The following is a 19,940-nucleotide window of genomic DNA, read 5'->3' as shown; positions in this document are numbered from 1 at the left end:
AAAATGAACAGCTGCATTTTTATAATCCAATGTTACCAAAGACTAACAAATACCATAACAAATGTAATGCTCATTGTACTTAATGTTAGGTAATACTTTAACCTACATCAAGTAACGGGGACTTATTGTAAAGTGTTACCGTTTATTACACAACAATGGTTATCAGATCTAGGAAAGGATTAGGAATTCTACACTAAGCACACGCACACGTGACAATGAAAATGAAAATGTGTAGTTTCGCACGTCTCTAGTACCTTGTTCATTTTCATGCAGGTCCCAAAGTCTGCCAGCTTCAAGTGGCCTGCCTTGTCGAGCAACATGTTGTCAGGCTTCACGTCCCTAAGACGAATGTTAACGCGCATATTGGTTATCTTCAGAATTTCAAGCAAGCAAGCACACCAGAAAAGTGCAGTTTAATGTGTGCGTGAGACCTGTGAATGAAGCCCATGGAGTGGATGCCGTCCAGTGCCAGCACAACCTCAGCAGTGTAGAAACGTGCCCACTTCTCAGGAACATCATAGTTGCTCATCAGGTTGACCAGGTCTCCACCTGGCATATACTCCATCACCATGTAGAGGTAGCGGTTGTCTTGGAATGCATAAAACAGCTGGATGACATAAAAAAGAATAATTAATAAACATCTCAACTGTTTATGTTCACTTAAGACACATCTGACTGTTTACAAGGATACTTCCCAATATGGGCATTTTCAAGCGCAAGACGACGTGAAAGAGTTAAGTATTCACGTGTATTCTGCAGACACAGATTTCTGATGTTTATGCACAGAAAACGTCCCACACAGCGAGTAACTGAGCTCTCTTTCTCGTCTTCTTACGCTTGAATATTTCATGTGGCGAGGTTTAAACTTTCGTGACGATGCATTACTGGCCCATCAACTGTCCCGAGAGTCGTTCACGTTTGTTCGTGTTCTCACAACATTGCATTGCTAGAATTCATAAAAACATAACCGACCAACTGTGACTGACACAATTTCATATGCTGATCTTTCCTCGCATTTGGCGCTTGGCGAGTGTTAATTTTATACATATACAAGCATCATGCTCAAGAATACAACAAAATGGGTAACACTTTACAATAAGGTTCATTAGTTAACATTAGTTAATGTATTAACTAACATAAACTAACAATGAGCAATACATTTGTTACTATATTAGTTCATCTTAGTAAATGTTAGTTAATAAAAAAATCCAGCTGTTCATTGTTTGTTCATGTTAGTTCACTGTGCATTAACTAATGTTAACAAATACAACCTTTGACTTAAATAATGTATTAGTAAATGCTATAATTAATATTAAAGGGATAGTTCACTTTGAAATAAATTTTTGGTATGTTTTAGTTTACCTCAAGGGCATCCAAGATGTAGGTGTCTTTTTTTCCGGAGTAGTTTCAATTTTGATATTTTTAGGTCAAACCGTTCTTGTCTGTCAGTCATATAATGCAGGTCGATGGTCATTAAATCAAAACACAAGCACAGAGTCCAAATTAAAACAATTCCCCGTCGTCCAAATTAAACAATTCCCCATCGTAAGTACACATTGATGGCCTAAGACACGAAACGAGCGGTTTGTGTGAGAAAACGAACAGTATTTATATCGTTTTTACCTATTATACACAGACATGTCCGAGTGATCTGATCTGAAGTGTACGCAGACTGGTGCATAGATATATACACTAGATGTCGCCTTAAAGACATTCGTTCCAATGAACTGCTGTAGACAAGGCGACATCTAGTGTGTATATATCTATGCACCAGTCTGCGAACACGTCAGATCAGATCACTTCGACATGGTTGCGTATAAAAGGTAAAAACGATATAAATACTGTTCGTTTTCTCACACAAACCGCTCGTTTCGTGTCTTAGGCCATCAATGTTTACTTACGATGGGGAATTGTTTAATTTGGACGACGGGGAATTGTTTTAATTTGGACGACGGGGAATTGTGTTTTGATTTAATGACCATAGACCTGCATTATATGACTGACAGACAAGAACGGTTTGACCTAAAAATATCAAAATTGAAACTACTGCGGGAAAAAAGACACCTACATCTTGGATGCCCTTGAGGTAAGCTAAAACATACCAAAATTTAATTTCAAAGTGAACTATCCCTTTAACTAAGATTAATAAATGCTGAAGAAGTATTGTTCATTCTTAGTTCATGTTAACTAAGGTAGTTAATGTTAACTAATGAACCTTATTGTAAAGTGTTATCACAATAAGTTCTAAGAAAGCATAAAAAAAAAAAAAACTTAGCATGATCAATGGCAACAAAAACAATAAGCTTTATGCCGAGGGTCACATGAACAAACAGGAAAACAGGTCTCATCTTATCCGCTCGTCGGAGAAAGTGTTAGCAGACATGCGAACTGAAGGCGATATCTATGCACTTTTATGCTAATCAGCTAACCTAGCTAGCTATTTTTATTGTTGCCATTTTATTCAACTTAAATAACCAAATTTTAATGGGGAGAAGAAAAAAACTTTTAGATAACAATCTGCATCTGCGATGGACATGGGTTACGGCTCCGTCATTCGTAGCTGCTTTGAAGGAATCTTGAGCAAAACGTTATATTTAACGAAGCGCATACAAAAGACCTGAGGTTTGTTGCGCATAACCTGAATATAATGATTTCAGATTTTAAATCTGTTTTTATATTAACTAGAGAGCAACTAGACATCCATCCACATTCAAGACAAATCACACAGCTGATTATGATTAATACTCATAATTAATCAATTGATTCATACCTGTACTACCCAATTACTGTTGGCAAAGGCCATAATATCTCTCTCTTCCCAGAAGAAAGCAGAGTCCGACCTCTTGATCATCTCAAACTTGCTGAGCAGCTTCATGGCGTACACTTTCCTCGTGGCTTTGTGCCTAACCTACAGAACAGGAAGACAAGGAACATGAATAGAGCTTGTTATTTACTTTACCTTCACTATGACACACTAAGAAAACAATATAGAATATAACACTCACATGACGTCTACTGTATTCACACTGACGGAAAGGTAAATGTAAAAACAAACTGCACATGTAGAAGTGCTGGACAGTGTGAGCAAAAATCTAGATTCTAGCAGTCCCACTGTATTTTATTCCTTTCATTGACTGGGTATTTACTTATACATATAATAATTGCTTATTTCTCTGGGAGCAATGGTGCACGAAGTACTACACAAATACAGTAAAAGAACACACAGCTTCCCTGATAAAATATTACTCCTGTAAAAGTACTCATTTTCATTTTACTTGAGCACAAGTATAAAAGTACTTTATTTGTAATGTACTTAAGTATTAAAAGTAAAAAATACTGACAGATGTACCGTGATTATTTACACTAGTAAATTAGTGCAGACAATCTGCAAAAAAGCAAGTTTGATTTTATTAGCAAAACTTGAAACATGTTTTTTTTTTATATAAAGCTTAACATACAAAAAAAATTATTTCAATAAATTTAAGAAACTCAAGTTATTCAAGTGTACAAACAATTAGGGCTGTGAAACGATTAATCGCATCCAAAATCAAAGTTTGTGTTTAATAAATAATATATGTGTGTACTGTGTATGTATGTATGTATGTATGTATATATATATGTATATATATATATATATATATATATATATATATATATATATATATATATATATATATATATATATATATATATATATATATATATATATGTGTGTGTGTGTGTGTGTATATATATATATATAAAGAGTTCAGATGCAAAAGCCTCTAAGTGCCATCTGAAATTTTCTTCTAGAATGATCTTTTTTTTAAAGCTTGTATATTTAAGTTAAGTAAATTCACTTAAATGACAATTAATAGGTCATTTGCATTGCCATTTAAGTGAAGTGATTATATATATATATATATATATATATATATATATATATATATATATATATATATATATATTTTATGTATAATTATGAATATTTTATATATAAATAAAACATTTCCTAAATACTAAATATATACATGCATGGCACATTTATACAAACAAGTATAAAGAATATACCATATTGTATTTTCAAAAATGTTTGGGAACCACAGCTACCAGTGATTTTACAGTAAATTTAACTGGGCTTTTTTACAGTTTTTTTCACAGATGTTGTATTGGGGCAAAATGCGTAAACAAAAACGCTATACTGTTTTATACTGTAAATTTTGACATTTGCAGGATCTGAGCACTTTTCATTCAAGAATGGTTGTCTTCATGTCCTCAGTCAGCTCAGCTGCGAGTCATTTTCTCCCACAGCAAGAGCGGTTTCATTGAAGAGCTGGAGCACTGGTTTGAGGTATGAGACACTAACATAGTGTTCACCAGACAAGGCATCAGTGAGCTCCTGAAGTGTCCTCAACACCTTGTTCACGGCCTCCAGTAAATTCATGTCCTGCCAGCTTTCAACACCTGACTTATTTGATGTACTGAGCGTCTCCCAGCTGTTGTTAACAGACTGTTATGCTAGCTGACTGGCTAGCAATACCCAACATGCCATTTGGCGGTGTAACGCTGCGAATGTACACTTTTTATAATAAGCTAAACGCTACACCTGCTCAGCTTCTCTATTGTAATGTACTCTATGTAATCATAATCATATATTTATGTGCTTCATGTTTCACGTTTAGTGTTCTGCACATGTCAGAACATGGATGTTTATGTTGAATCTTTGTCATCAGAAGACAGAGGTATATGATCACGCTGGTAATAAGTCCTGGAAGACAGGCGATAGAAATTGATGATGATTCTTTCTAAAGAAATATGAAGCAATGCACACTTTTGGGCTAAATGCCCCAATGGTTTTTTGTGTTCACAAAAAATATATATCAATATCTATCAATTGGTTTAGCATGTTGACAACTGTCACTGTAATAGTTTTATCATAATAGAACTCATAAAAAGTCCAAAATCATTCTAATGATAGACAGTCTGTCAAGATGAAATAAGAAAGCCATGGTAAAAGCTCTTCATGATGAACAGCGTCACGTAGTTTCAGCGACGCATCCAGTATGGTAGTATGTAAAAAATACATATCATATGTGGAATTAAAACCGGCACTAATATATAATGTAAAAAAGTTTTTTTAAAAAGTAAAAAAAAACTGAGAGGTAGTTTTTGGTAAAAAAGTTGTAACAAAATTTTTTTTTAATGTAATTCTAGGTAATGGTATATACAGTATGACAGCATTAAAACTAACCAGTAATGGCAGTGACAAGTCCGATATATCAGCCGATATTACGTTTTTTTTAAATATCCACTTTTCTGTTTGGCCGATGTGTTGGTAGTGGGACTTTTATTTTGCCGGCGCTGAGAATGTGTTTGGCGGTCGGTCCGTGTGTATTCAGCGCTGACAGGAGAGTTCAGCTTCACTGGAGACGCGCGATCGACAAACTTTAAACCCTTGATTTTAAACTAGGCTGCGCTATATCCAGTTGCCCACTGTGTTGTATTTATGTCATTATCACTGTGTGCTAGAAGTAAAATTAGTGTTACCTTGTCTTTATTTAAAAAAGGATTCCTAGTGTGCACAAACTTACCATATTACTGAGTGCTCTGTTAGTTACAGTGTTTACTTGCTTTTTATACATATTTTTTCAAACAATTTCTTTATTTGTGAAAAACACTGGAATACAGAATCAAGAAGTTTCCATCTAAAGTAAGTGTTTAGTTTAGAGATTCTTTTTTTAAATTAATTAAAAAAAAATATATATATATATATCGGCTTCATATCAGTCATCCTGCTATCTAAGATATCGGCAATCAGAAAAACTATATAGCAGTGACAACAGCATAAAAGAAGACAATATGCGATACACTTACCAGTTGTACTTCTCCAAATGCCCCTCTTCCTATGACCTTTACCACTTCATAGTCCTCTGCTCTCATCCGCAGCTCCCGAATCTTGCTGATGGTGTCCTTATCTAGAAACAAACACACATATGCACAATATAACCCAGAGCTGCAAGAGGCAATCAAGGGGCCAATTTTATAAAGCGCTTTGGAGATTCATATTTTGTGAATAAAGTGATCAATTATGTTTTTTGCACAAACAAAGCATTCGTGTCGCTTCATAAAATTGAGGTTAAACCACTGGAGTCACATGGATGGAGGGACAGAAATCTCTCAGATTTCATCAAAAAGTTCTTCATTTGTGTTCGAAGATGAATGAAAGTCTTACGGGTTTGGAACGACATGAGGGTCAGAAATGAATGACAAAATTTTCATTTTTGAGTGAATGAACCCTTTAATGCTACACCTCTTGCCACCTTTCTGTTTGCTTTCTGTTTTGCATCACAGGCCGTATCATCTCTGTGCTTCAGTCGAGCAAATCACAGTCCTAAAACCTGGACTAACTGATCGCAGCGCACTCTCTCAGTGTTTGCACACAGCATCGGCTGCCAGCTGGTCCAGCTCGACGCCGAATGGCACGTTTCGCCACAAGGATTGTTCGGCACAATGGTGGAAAAGCAGCTAGAGTGAGTTCTTATAAAGTCCTGTAGATCTCCCCCTCCACTCTGATAAACCATTTCATCATATGCACTTCTGGCTGTGCCTTTAGACAAGCATCTGCATATTGTTAAGAAGCCATTAACAAAAGAGAGGGAGGAATTAGACAACCTCGCTGTAGGAGGAAGTGAAAAGGAATCCATTTAGGTGAGTGTGTGTGTAGCACTGAGGGCTTTATCTGACACAACAGCTCTGCTTCCCTAGGGGACAGATAACATTCAGACAGATTTAGTCACATTTGGCACAAGTATGCATGGACGGGGTGGAGGGGCATCCAACAGATTTAAAAATACAGCAGAGAAACAATATGATTTGAATCCTATTCATTCAATTTAATGATTCGTTCAAGTTTGAAAACGTTTGAACAAATAGGGCAATTGCACACTTGCATGTGTGGCTCATTACAAAGTGTTTAATTAATAGTAAAGAAATGTAAATGTATAATGTGAATTGATACACATTTATGGTTAATGTATTTGTAAACATTTTTGGACCACTTACTTTTAATTAAATTAATTGTTCATAAAGGAAAGTTAAAAGCACTTAAAGGCACAATATGTAATATTTCGCCGCTAGAGGTCGTTTATTCTAAACAAAGGTGTAGTTTGATGATCCCTTGATTTCGCTGAATCATGGGAGTTGTTGTCTTCGCCTCTACAGCCGGTGGAGAATACGACGGGACTCGGGCAGAAATCATATTCATTGATTCATGTAATGTTTTAAAGATTTATTAACGTTACAAAAGCCGCTGGAGCGAAACGAGCCGCTGGAGCGATCGCTAATGAGAGACGAGCGCGACACACGGCTCGAGAGCAGTGGAGCTTTTATTATCCCGCAGATGCTTCATGAGTATGTGTGGTAATACAGCGCTGTTTTATCATAATAGGTACATGTGAGTGTGTTGAAAGTTGTTATAAAGCTACTCTGTGCGTTCGCTCGGCGGCTGCTATACGAGACACTTGTTGCACACGGCAGTGAGACAGATCGACATTAGGCATGATAAAACGGTACTCGCGGTAAATCAAGAAAACGAGATTTCAACATAAGACTGACTCAGTGTTTCCCACACATAGACTAATTCGTGGCGGTACGCCACAGAATCAACACCGGCCGCCACATACTGTGTTTTGTTATTCTTTTTCTTTTTTTTTACTCTATTTAAAACACGCAGCATATTCATTCAGCTGCATTTCCTTTCCCTGCTCTCCCTCCGTCTCTGTCACTCACGTGTCTCTCACACACACACACACACACACACACACACACACACACACACACACACACACACACACACACACACACACACACACAGCCCCTCCCCTCCGTGCACACCGCGTCTGTCTCCATGAAAACGAGATCATCCGAGATCAACGAGATCAAAAAATATTTTATATTCTGAATACAATGTTGTCAGTGTGTTAATGTTGGAGTCCCGACCCTTAGCAAACAAGCGATTGCGCTTCTTTAGTAAGTCAACTGACGTTAAGAGCAAGTTTGCAATAAAATGCAGTTGTGTTGTCGAGGTCAAAACACTATATAAGCTGTTATGTCATCTTTAGGGTGTTAAATGTGTGGATTTTGGGTATGGTGTGTGGATTTTGTGAAGGTGTGAAGCATTTTTGATTAATATTTAATATAATAAAGTTCTGTGTAACAAATTATTAACGAAGGAATTATTTTGAACCACAACATCAGATCAGCAAAAGGACGAGACACCTCAGCATGTCCTACACATGTCAAAGGCTACGTTCACACTGCAGGGCTTAATGCTCAATTCCGATTTTTTGAAAAAATTCGATTTTTTTGCAAGGCCGTTCACATTTCCAATTAAATTTTATTTTATTTAAATAAAAAGACCACCTTTTGTGATCTCCTGTGTGAACGTGAAATGACCCAGAAGTGACCCGCATGCGCAGAAGAGTACTCAACGGTCAACGACGTCACTTGTTGTTTGCGGAAGTAGCTAAACTTTAACTGTGATTCTATCTCACACACACACACACACACACGAGCGCGCGCAGCGACCGTTACACAAGAGCCAGACAGCAGCCGCTGACCTATCTAATATCAGATTCAGCACAAATAAGTTAACATAACGTATATATAATGGCCGTGGGCTTTTTTTTATTAATTTTTTTTTATTAACGGGCTCGTCGAGGTCGACCCGTTCGGCAGATTTACCTCAGCTCGACGAATGTGCAGTCCGTTTTCAAACCGACAACCACTTCAACGCAGGATTATGACGTTTTTCGCGTATCAATGACGTGCGGGTCGGATACATGCGACCTGGCCGTTCAGACTGAAGTCGCATTTGAAAAGATCGGATATGTATCGGATTTGGGACCACATACCCAAGTGGCCTGGGTCGCATTTGAAAAGATCGGATCTGTGTCGTTCAGACTGTCATGAAAAGATCAGATACAGGTCGCATAGGGGCAAAAAAATCGGAATTGGGTCGTTTCAGCCTGCAGTGTGAACGTAGCAGTGCTCATTCTATCAAATCTGAATACAGATGTACGCTATTAAGGAGTGCGCATACAGCCTAATTTGCCTTGTATAGTTATTCACTAAGGTTATGCAATTATGTAGTGTTGTACAATATTATTTTATTTCGTAAAGTAATAGTAAATGTACAAAAAAGGTTACATTGGTTTAATATAGTAGAGTGCAACATAGTAACAGAGACTATATTGCAAAATGTATTATGTGAATCAATTTCTGCAAAAAAATCCTAGATATGTTAATGCTTAGTATTTCCTGCATAAATTTACATACGTAAATATATTTTGTGTTGAGTTAATCTAACTTGTGTCATCAGTGTGCAGTAGACATACCCATTTAATTGATTTCATACATTGTAACATTAACGGTCTATTCAAGCAGGATAAGCAAAGTAACAATTCATTTACATACATATATAATAAAAACTAACCCTGTGCGACTTTAGGTCAAGGTTTTGGCTGTTTGGCTTGAACGCTTCACCGCCTGCTGGCAGTGTTTGTGAGCAATCCAGTCATGGTGAATGAGATCAGGTCCCCCATAGATGAGTGGCTAGAATGAAATATTGTTGCTTTTCGTTTTGTTTTGGAGCAAATGGGAATGTGAAAATTATATTTGCCATGATCTCTTATTTTCTCTAATATAGTTTACTTCTGTGTTCCAAACTTGGAAATGTAAAAAGGATCCATTGTAGTTGCTAGGTTGTTCCGGGTGGTTGGTTACTGGCCCAAGTCCAAAGAACCCACCCGTGTCTCTATGACATTCTACATCCCAGATAAGCCTATTAAGAGTAATAGCACAATATGTGATGCTGTTCGTGTCCGTAGCACAAATTATATTAAAGTTACAGGCCCAAGTTTACTACTTAGAGCAGTAAAAACTGTCATTCAAGGTTATGCCTCCAATGTAACGGTGAGAGAGAGAGAGAGATAATGACATGTGGGTGACCACCATGCAGTCCCGAAAGACCTTTTGTTGAGGGAATACTTGGACAGACAAAATAGTGTCTGACTGAAAGTACTGACCCAAAAACAATCCCCGCTTGCAGTTAAGCAGCCCTCCAACGGTTTAGAACAAGCTCCAGACTAAATACTTACATCTATTTAAGAAGTTATCGATGCTTTTGTTTTTCCTCAGGGCCGGAAAATCAAGGTCATAAACCAGAGCATCCAAACTGTCCTGAAATGAAACAAAAAACACAAAGATTACTTCAGTGGAATGTGCATTTTGTATATCTTCAGATCGGTAGTTGTGCTGCATATAATCATTATTTATCACTTTCACAGACTAGACGATAAATGTTTTTGCAAGTCATCAATGAACCATCCGCGGGAAAATGAATGAATATGCAGTGTTCTCTGATAGCAGAAACTCTAGCGTAGGTGACCTCAGTCTGTCAACATCATAAAGCACAGCACATTGTAAGCATGCTAAAAACTAGTCTTGAAATTGATCATCTTCAAAGCACAGCCACTACAAATATTAAAGCTGAAGTTCTAATTCAAAAGTCAATGCACCTATACTGTATCCACAAATCGTTGTTAGTTAGTTAAGTTTTATTGATTTATATAGCACATTTAATAACGACAGGGTCGACCAAAGTGCTGCACAAAAGAAAAATAGATACATAAAACAAATAGCAAAATAAATAAAAACAAAATCACAAAAAAATTAAAAATTAAAATTAAATCACAAATTTACCCAACAATAAAAATTCACACATAGTAAAGTATTATTACAGCAATTACTCCAGCCCATGACCAATTTTAAAATGATAAGTCTTAAAGGGATACTCCACTTTAAAATGAAAATTCTGTCATCATATACTCCTACTCGTAGGAAAAAAAATATACTATGGAAGTCAATGGGACCAGAAACTGTCTGGTTACTGACATTCTTCTAAATATCTTCCTTTCTGTTCAGCAGAAGAAAGAAATTCATATAGGTTTGAAACAACATGAGGGTGAGTATATGATGACAGAATTTTCATTTTAAAGTGGAGTATCCCTTTAAGCAATGATTTAAAGCCTGAAGAGAATTGGCAGATCGTACACAACGGTAAATTATTCCACAATCTGAGCGCTGCCGCTGAAAATGCAGTTTTCCCTTAAGTTTTCCCTTAAGTTTCAAGTGTTAAGTATGCGATGAGCTTAGAGGCCTATTGGTCTGATGGTAAGAAAGAAGATCAGACAAGATGGTGTCAAGCCTACCAGGGACTTATAATAATACCTTAAACTCAGTTCTAAACTCAATAGGAAGCTAATGCAAAGTATTTTAAACAGGAGTAATACAGGAGATGTTGATAAAAGTAACCATCTGATTCTGCATGATCACACACTGATTGATTAACCTGTTGTTTAAATACACACCAGCAAGTGCCGGTTCATTGTTATGTGGCAGGCTTGCAGCCTTAGGCTATGTGTGTATTACCTTTCACATCCATCTCCAGTGACTCCTCATATTGACAATACAAAAAGCAAATGTGTGATCAACTGTGAATGTACATTTATGGAACAAAAAAGTCACTCACTTTGCAACAACCAAACAAAACATGCCTTGAGAGAGCACCCTTTGATTGTGTGATGTAGACTACCAAGAATTACCCCAAAATTCAAGATATGGGGGCAGAAAAATGCCCTTGTGTGTTTTGGTCTTATTATTAAGAAATATAACACAAGCAAGGGTGCTTTTTTGCTAATATTAGCATTGCAAAGTATTGCAAAATTGATTTGCCAATGTGATTTTGATTGTATTAGGGGTGGGAAATACACCAGCAGAAATCTGTCAAGCTGTAGGGATACAGGACTATCGTCTCTATCGTAGTTATGCTCACGTTAGCCTTGTGGTTAAAAACAAGTGATTTTATACCAATACACAGCAAAAGAACGCATTTCGGTACGTGCGCTCTTGTCTTAGAGCCGTTTCTGAGAGCACACACCTGAAACGTGCGCCGCATGCACATAAAGCCACTGCTCATTCAGCGTGAGTACTGAACAGAGTTCTTTTTAGCGCCTTATTGGGCTTGAACGGTTAAAAACACAGTCAAAATGCCCGAGTATCCTCGTAAACACAGTCGTTTATGTCTTAAGTGAACATAAACAGTATGTGTATGCGCATGTGTATCATATATTAGATCAGTGCATTCGGTCTTAAAGTGACAGCAATATTTCTGCTGCCATATGTGTCATTAATGTTAATCAAACAATCTTATTGCTCTTTACTGAATCGCTTTTGTAAATTTAATAAGAATAATTTATTTCTGTGTATTTATTTTACAGTGAAGACTATGCAGTGGTCTTTTTTTGTACATTTGATTACTTTCTCTAATTTATGCAGTATTTCTATAGGCCTTTCTAGAACCTGAAGTTTTTTTAGGTAGGTCTATTTCATTTTTGTCTTTGTTCCATTGTAACTACTTTTTTTTCTATTACAAAAGAAATCTATTTAAAGCAAGAATAACTATATTGTGATATACATATCGAAGTAAAAAAGAAGTTCATATTAAAGGTTGTATCAGCGATTTCAGGCCCAAACATAAATGATCACATTCATCTAATCTTTCCTAACGATCCGCTAGCTGCCGCCCCATAAGCAGGCCGTCAAAAAAACGCGTCTCTGTAGGCAGCCTAGGCTCATAGATCTGCACACAACAACAATTGGTTTCACCAACCACTCAAAACCAAAATAAATAGTGTTCCAACCAATCACCGACAGGGGGTGGGTGTTGTGAGGTTTTGCGCTCGTGCACGGCTGCACGCGAAGTCGGAGAACACGAGCGCAAAACCTCACAACACCCACCCCCTGTCGGTGATTGGTTGGAACACTATTTATTTTGGTTTTGAGTGGTTGGTGAAACCAATTGTTTTTGTGTGCAGATGGGGCGGGCAGCTAGCGGATCGTTAGGAAAGATTAGATGAATGTGATCATTTATGTTTGTATCGCTGATACAACTTTAAATGACTTAGTAATTTTAGACAATATTGTCTATATGGTCTATTTTTGCTCAATTTCCCCAACAAAAACAGATCTGAAAAAAGCCACAGCAGAACCGTTGCACGTCTTTGTGAAGGACGCATGACTCAAGCCATGTAAGGTTATCCTGGAAGAAAACTTGCTTCCTTTTGCTCTGACAATGTGCCCCAACTCGAAGGATGGGTTTTGCTCCATGCCACCAACTCAGGACAGTCAAGGTGAGGATGGAGGACCACCAGATCCAGACCCTGTCATGGCCAGCCCAATCTCCAGACCTGAAACCAGCTGAAAACCTCAGGAATGCGATCAAGAGGAAAGACACAAAGTCACAGGCCATCAAACAAAGCCGAGCTGCTTGAATTTTTGTGCCAGGAGTGGCATAAAGTCACACAACAGTAATGTGACCGACTGATAGAGAGCACGTCAAGATGAATGATAGCTGGGATTGGATATCAGGGTTATTCCACTCCACCAAATATTGATTTCTGAACTCTTCCTTAAATAAAACTTTAGTATGGTGTTGAATATAAACTTGTTTTCTTTGCATTTTTGGAGGTCTGGAAACATGGCAGCTTGTTATTTTGACCAGTTATCATTTTCTGCAAATACATTCTCTAAATGACAATATTTTTTATTTGAAGAAACGTTGTCAGTAGTTTATAGAATACAACAAAAATGGTAATTTTACTCAAACATATACATATAATGCTAATTTTGCAGTGGTCTCTTTTAAAATATAGGCCTATATATACAGTATATAGGCCTATATTTTGAATCAAAAATAGAGTACAAACAGTAATATTGTGAAATAATATTAAAATTTTAAATAAATGTATTGTAGTATATTATAAAATGTAGTTTATTCCGGTGATCAAAGCTGAATTTTCAGCATCATTACTCAAAATCACTCTAATGTGCTGATTTGCTGCTCAGGAACATTTCAAGGATCGTTATGATAAACTATTAAACTATTATGACAGAGACCTGGCAGTGAGTCCAGAGACAGAGATTAAAGGGTTAGTTCACCCAAAAATGAAGATTCTGTCAGTAATTACTCACCCTCATGTTGTTCAACCCCGTAAGACCTTCGTTCATCTTCGGAACACAAATTAAGATATTTTTGATTAAATCTGAGAGCTATCTCACTCCTCCATAGGCTTCTACGGGACTGAAACTTGCTGGCCCAGAAAAGTTATTAAAGAGATTGTTAATATAGTCCAAGTGACTCCAGTGGCTCAATCTTAAGTTCATAAAGCGACGAGAATACTTTTTGTGCGCAAAAAAACCACAAAAATAACGACTTTATTCCACTATTCATTTCCTTCTCTCTGGGCCTCGAGTTATTTCACGTAGTGCTTAAGCGCAGCGCGTCTGTGTTATACGCCACACGCATCACCACATGACCAGCGTCGGCCAATAGTGAGCCTACGTGGTGACGTGCAACACAGACGCGCTACGTTAAAACACTACGTGAAATAACTCGAGGCCCAGAGAGAAGGAAATGAATAGTGGAATAAAGTCGTTATTTTTGTGTTTTTTTGCGCACAAAAAGTATTCTCGTCGCTTTATGAACTTAAGATTGAGCCACTGTAGTCACTTGGACTATATTAACGATCTCTTTAATAACTTTTCTGGGCCAGCAAGTTTCAGTCCCTTAGAAGCCTATGGAGGAGTGAGATAGCTCTCAGATTTAATCAAAAATATCTTAATTTGTGTTCCGAAGATGAACGAAGGTCTTACGGGGTTGGAACAACATGAGGGTGAGTAATTACTGACAGAATCTTCATTTTTGGGTGAACTAACCCTTTAAGGCTTGTTTTAGTCTTTATATGAGTGACTGCACAGACTGATTCTCAGCAGAGATATTCATTTAAAGGGGACCTATTATGCAAAATTCACTTTTATAAGGTGTGTGTCAACACAAATGTGTGTAAACAACCAGCCTATAATGGTAAAAATCCACCCACTCCTTTTTTATAATCCCAATAAATCATAAATAGTCTCTCCAAACGAGCAGTTCCAGATTTCCCTCAACTCTAACAGAAGCCCCGCCCATGACTGATGATGATCTGCCCTATTAGCATAGATCCCGCCCTGAGTGAGACACATCAGCCGCTGTTTGTCTCCTCGCAGTAGCAGCTGGAGATATGCAAATATCACCCAAAAATAAAATAAAAACATTACAAATGTTCTGTTACTGGATGTACCAACAAGCATAAGAGTCCCCATAGACTCCATAGCATCTGAGCCACTGAGGACACACTGGTTGAATTTCGTTTATGAAGGAAATGTGTCCAAGAAAGCCGTTAAAGTGTTATATATTTGGGCAAATCATTTTATGCCAGACTGCTTCACAAACAAGGGTCAGTTCCATGCTGGATTTGCACTAAAGTTGTTTCTAAAAGATGTTTAGATTAACATGACGGTACATGCTAGTCGATGATTGAATCAACTCCACAACAACTACATAAATGTATCCACTAACTATTCAGAAAAGTCTAAAAGTTGTAACTTCTTCCTGAGTGTCTCCATCATCATGTCCGACTCCGGTTCGAACATGTAAGGCTCAACACCACTACTGACCATTTCTGACATTTTGGCTGCGTGAGATTTTCCAGTTTTGTTGTTGCCGGAGTATCCGAGGCACGAGCTGTAAAGGCTCCGCCCTCTTCTGGAAAGTGGGGCCGGGCACAGCAGCTCATTTGCATTTAAAGGGACACGCACAAAAAGGGCGTGTTTTTGCTCACACTCGAAGAGGGACAAATTTGTCAAGCTATAATAAATAATCTGTAGGGTATTTTGAGCTGAAACTTCACAGACACATTCTGTGAAGTTGTGTGAACACGCATCAGAGACTTATATTACATCTTGTAAAAGGGGGCATAATAGGTCCCCTTTAATTCTTGCAGTTTTTAGCTGTCCATCCCTCTGGAGTGATGTGTCACAGGGATGCCAACTAAAGTAAATTTTATGTGATGTAATATTTGTGCCTGACTACACAAAACACCACTGTTGATCTCGAAATAATCAACAAAATAATGTGCTACATATAATATTCATTTAATTCAGCAATGAACATTACACCATAAGCAGCAATGAACATTAGACCATATTTTAGTGTTTTCCTGCAAAGGGTGTCAAGGAAAATATCAAAATGATAAAAAAGACTGTCATGCCCCCTTTAAAAGAGGAGCCTGAAGATTAGGGTTGGGCTCAGTTGAGTCTGAGGGTTTGAGTGATCACACAGCACGCTTGAACTAGTCACGGGTGACTTAGACATCGAGGATTACACTAGATTAAGATTAATCCTGTTGATGTCACTTATGCCACTGCTAACCTGGTAAGATCAGTCTGCAGTTTCTTAACCTTGAAAAGTTGATGGGCATGTATACGTTATATACAGTATGTACAGTATATACACATAAAATTCAAAAGTTAGAAATAATATAGTTTTAATGTTTTTGAAGTCTCTTATGCAAACCAAGGCTGTATTTGTTAAATCAAATATAGTAAAAACAGTAACAATATCAAATATGATAAAAATGAACTCTTTCCTGACAAGCATCTTTGAAAAATGTTGCTAGCCTGCGCCAACATGTCAAAAAACAGAACAGACCCTCTGCTTTTAAACAAAAATAACTTTTTATTCTACTTTCATGCACTCTTTCTTTTATCGACAGTTAAATTTGTGAAAAATATATGCATGTGCATAAAAAAAGCAATATTTTAAACAAAAAGCTGAGAAAATCGAGTTGTTGTCAAAGACTACATCTGGATCGGGTTCAGAACGATGATCAAAACACAGATGGAGTAGATCGAGTCCAACACCCCTAATGCTTCACAGTCCTACACCTCGTCCTGGGCTGACATTTCATTCAGTAACGTTAGGCAGTTTTGATTGATTTGCTGTTTAATATGATCATCATGTTATTTTACAAACAGTTGTGGCCACAATTATTGGCACCCCTAAAATTTTTTACGAGTAAAATATCTCTGAAGTATATTCCCATTAATATTTACCTTTTTTTTTTAGCACACCAGGGTGACTAGGAACATGAAATTGTCCAGCTATGACTTCTTGTTTCACAGGAGTTTAAATATGAGGAAACACAAAGGCCAAATTCCCTTAATCATCCATCACAATGAGTAAAACCACAGAATATAGTTCTGATGTGCAGCAAAAGATTGTTGAGCTTCACAGAATAGAAATAGTGGCTGTAAGAAAATAGCTAAAGAATTGAAAATCCCCATTTTGACCATCAGGGCAATAATTAAGAAGTTCTAATCAACTAAAGATGTGACGAATCTGCCAGGAAGAGGACGCGTACCTATATTGCCTTAATGCACGGTGAGGAGGAGAGATTGAGTGGCCAAAGACTCTTCAAGGATCACAGATGGAGAATTGCAGAGATTAGTTGAGTCTCGGGGTGAACCCCTACATCCCCACATGTTGTTTGGGAGGGTTTCAGGAAAAATCCTCCTCGCTCATCCAAAAATAAACTCCAGCAAATTCAGTTGTCAGACACGACTGGAACTTCAAACGGCACAGGGTTCTGTGGTCAGATCAAACTAAAAAAATTGCTTTTTTGCAGCAAACACGCCAGATGGGTTCTGTGCAAACAGGGATAAAAAGTCCCCCATGTGTACAATTTAATATACCGCTGAATCTTTAATGTTGTGGGCCTATTTTTCTGCCAGAGGTCCTGGACATCTTGTTCAGATACATGGTATCGTGGATTCTATCAAATATCAACAGATAAAAAATCAAAACCTGACGGCCTCTCCTAGAAATCTTATAATGGGCCGTGGTTAGATCTTCCATCAGGACAGTGATCCAAAACAAACTCAAAATCAAGAAAATTCAAGATGAGTGGCTGAACTGAAGAGAAGAAGCACCAGCATGGATCTGGGAATCTGAAGGATCTGGAGAGATTCTGTATGGAGGAATGGTCTCTGATCTCCAAACTCATCAGGCATTATAGGAGAAGACTCAGAGCTGTTGTCTTGGCAAAAGGAGATTGCAAAAAGTATTTAATAAAAGTGTGCCAATAATTAGCCTATGGCCAGCGTGTTTTGGAGAACAACATTTATTTCATAATGTGTTTTCTCATTAATGACAGAAATTTTCGTCAATGGCGAGGAAAGAGTTAAAAGAATGTTTTATTTTATTTTTATATTTTTAAATGTAATTTATTCCTGTGATGGCGTTCAGCTTTGCTGCCGTTCCTGGTTCCAAAAGAACAGGATAAAGGAAAATAAAAAATTGTCATCAATTACTCAACCTCATATCGTTTCAAACCCATAAGACTTTTGTTTATCTTCGAAACACAAACGAAGATATTTTAATGAAATATGAGAGAATTATATATTTTCATTGACAGTCCACACAACTACCACTTTGACACTTACTAACGTTCTTAGTAATCCATATGAATTGAGTAGTTTAGTCCAAATTTTCTAAAGACTCGATTGCTTTATATGATGAACAGATTGAACGAATTTTATTCACATTTTATTTTATATTGTTATATTTTACTGTAAAAAATTTGTATCATACCTTTATTAGCCTATATTCAATAAGGTTACACTTCATTTTACAGTGTCTCTGTTACATGTTACAAGTAGCCTACTTAATAGTAATCCAACAGTGGTTACACTTTATTTTAAGGTGTCATTGTTACAGTGTAATTATATATTTAAGTACTGAGTAATTACTCAGTACAAGTACAATTACATGTACTTACTATAGGGTTAGGGTAGGATTAGGATTTGGTTTAGGGTTAGTTGCATGTAATTATGCATAACTTACTGTTATTACTATGGTAATTACATGTTACATATGTAACAAGGACACTGTAAGGTTGAGGAGATTCCCCCCTTCTATGTAAAGCGCTTTGAGGTCTCAGAAAAAGCGCTATATAAATGTAACAAATTAATTATAATTAATTAAAATAAAGTGTTACCATAACAGTAAATTATGCATAATTACATGCAACTAACCCTAAACCAAAGCCTAACGCCAACCACACATATATAGTAAGTACAAGTTGTTAATTAATATATTTACACTGTTACAAGGACACCTACACTTTAAAATAAAGAGTATCCTTAATATAATAATAATTTAACTTTACATTACAACTAGAGCTGCACGATTAATCGTTAAAAGATCTCGATCTAAACACCCACACAATCTCATTCCTAACAACGATTCGTCTGAGTCTATTAAATTAATAAATTACGACAATATCACACCAGAACATTCAGATTTGTGTTGCCGCTCTGCTGATCCAGAGAGAGCAGTTGTCAATGAAAGAAGAACCAGGATGAAACTTTATTGTTCTGAAATAAACACTGCTGCTACGGAAGCAATAACATACAGTAAATCACCTTTAGAAAGTAACATGGCACTTCAAATAACGATTGAATCGATTACAATATGCATCCGGAATGCAGAATCCCTGGCAACATTCAAAAGACAGCTGAAAACCCATCTCTTCCGTGAGCACTTAACCTCATAAAAAAGAAAAAAAATGAATTTCTTTCCTTTTCCTTTAAATCCTCGCTTATCGGGCTTATGCTACTCTGAACAATGCCTGAACTTCGTATTTTGAGCACTTCTTGCGTTGTTTTTTGCCTCTTCACGATGACTCGCTTAATTTAGTCCTAATTTGTAAGTCGCTTTGGACAAAAGCGTCTGCTAAATGACTAAATGCAAAGTAATGTACATTGTTACATCATTGTTGGCAGCAAGTAGCCTAACTTTTAAACAAAGTATTTTTTATTGAATCATTCATTCAAGTGATTTGTTCAAAAATGCTGATTCATGCAGTAATGAAAAAAAGTTAAGTATTTAGGAATGAGTCATTGAATGATTAATTCATTCAAATTTTAAATAGACTGCAGCAATTAACATTTTGTGAGAACCT

At 36.9% G+C, this 19,940-nt stretch overlaps 1 protein-coding gene and 1 long non-coding RNA gene across 5 annotated transcripts in view; one reads left to right on the top strand and one right to left on the bottom strand.

The window, feature by feature from the left end:
- The window catches only part of rock1 (Rho-associated, coiled-coil containing protein kinase 1), an 82,572-nt gene that overhangs the window by 36,929 nt on the left and 25,703 nt on the right, over positions 1 to 19,940 (bottom strand). For all 4 annotated transcript variants that reach the window (XR_014206540.1, XR_014206541.1, XM_082171882.1 and 1 more), the window contains exons 2-6: positions 10,137 to 10,218; positions 5,854 to 5,954; positions 2,771 to 2,908; positions 432 to 607; positions 255 to 339 (exon numbers count right to left, since the gene is read on the bottom strand). Coding sequence is in view for 2 of the 4 variants with exons in the window: in XM_082171882.1 (XP_082028008.1) it covers positions 255 to 339; positions 432 to 607; positions 2,771 to 2,908; positions 5,854 to 5,954; positions 10,137 to 10,218 (582 nt within the window). In the remaining 2 variants the exon portion in view is untranslated. The remainder of the gene's footprint in view (positions 1 to 254; positions 340 to 431; positions 608 to 2,770; positions 2,909 to 5,853; positions 5,955 to 10,136; positions 10,219 to 19,940) is intronic.
- Positions 11,775 to 18,870, top strand: LOC309500316. Its single transcript, XR_014206544.1, has 2 exons — positions 11,775 to 13,751; positions 13,797 to 18,870. It is a non-coding gene; the product is annotated as an uncharacterized lncRNA (long non-coding RNA).

Source organism: Leuciscus leuciscus (genome assembly GCF_965113295.1).
Source record: "Leuciscus leuciscus genome assembly, chromosome: 6".
Taxonomy (NCBI): domain Eukaryota; kingdom Metazoa; phylum Chordata; class Actinopteri; order Cypriniformes; family Leuciscidae; genus Leuciscus; species Leuciscus leuciscus.
Note: the sequence above shows the minus strand (reverse complement) of the source record. Positions and strands in the feature narration are given on the sequence as shown.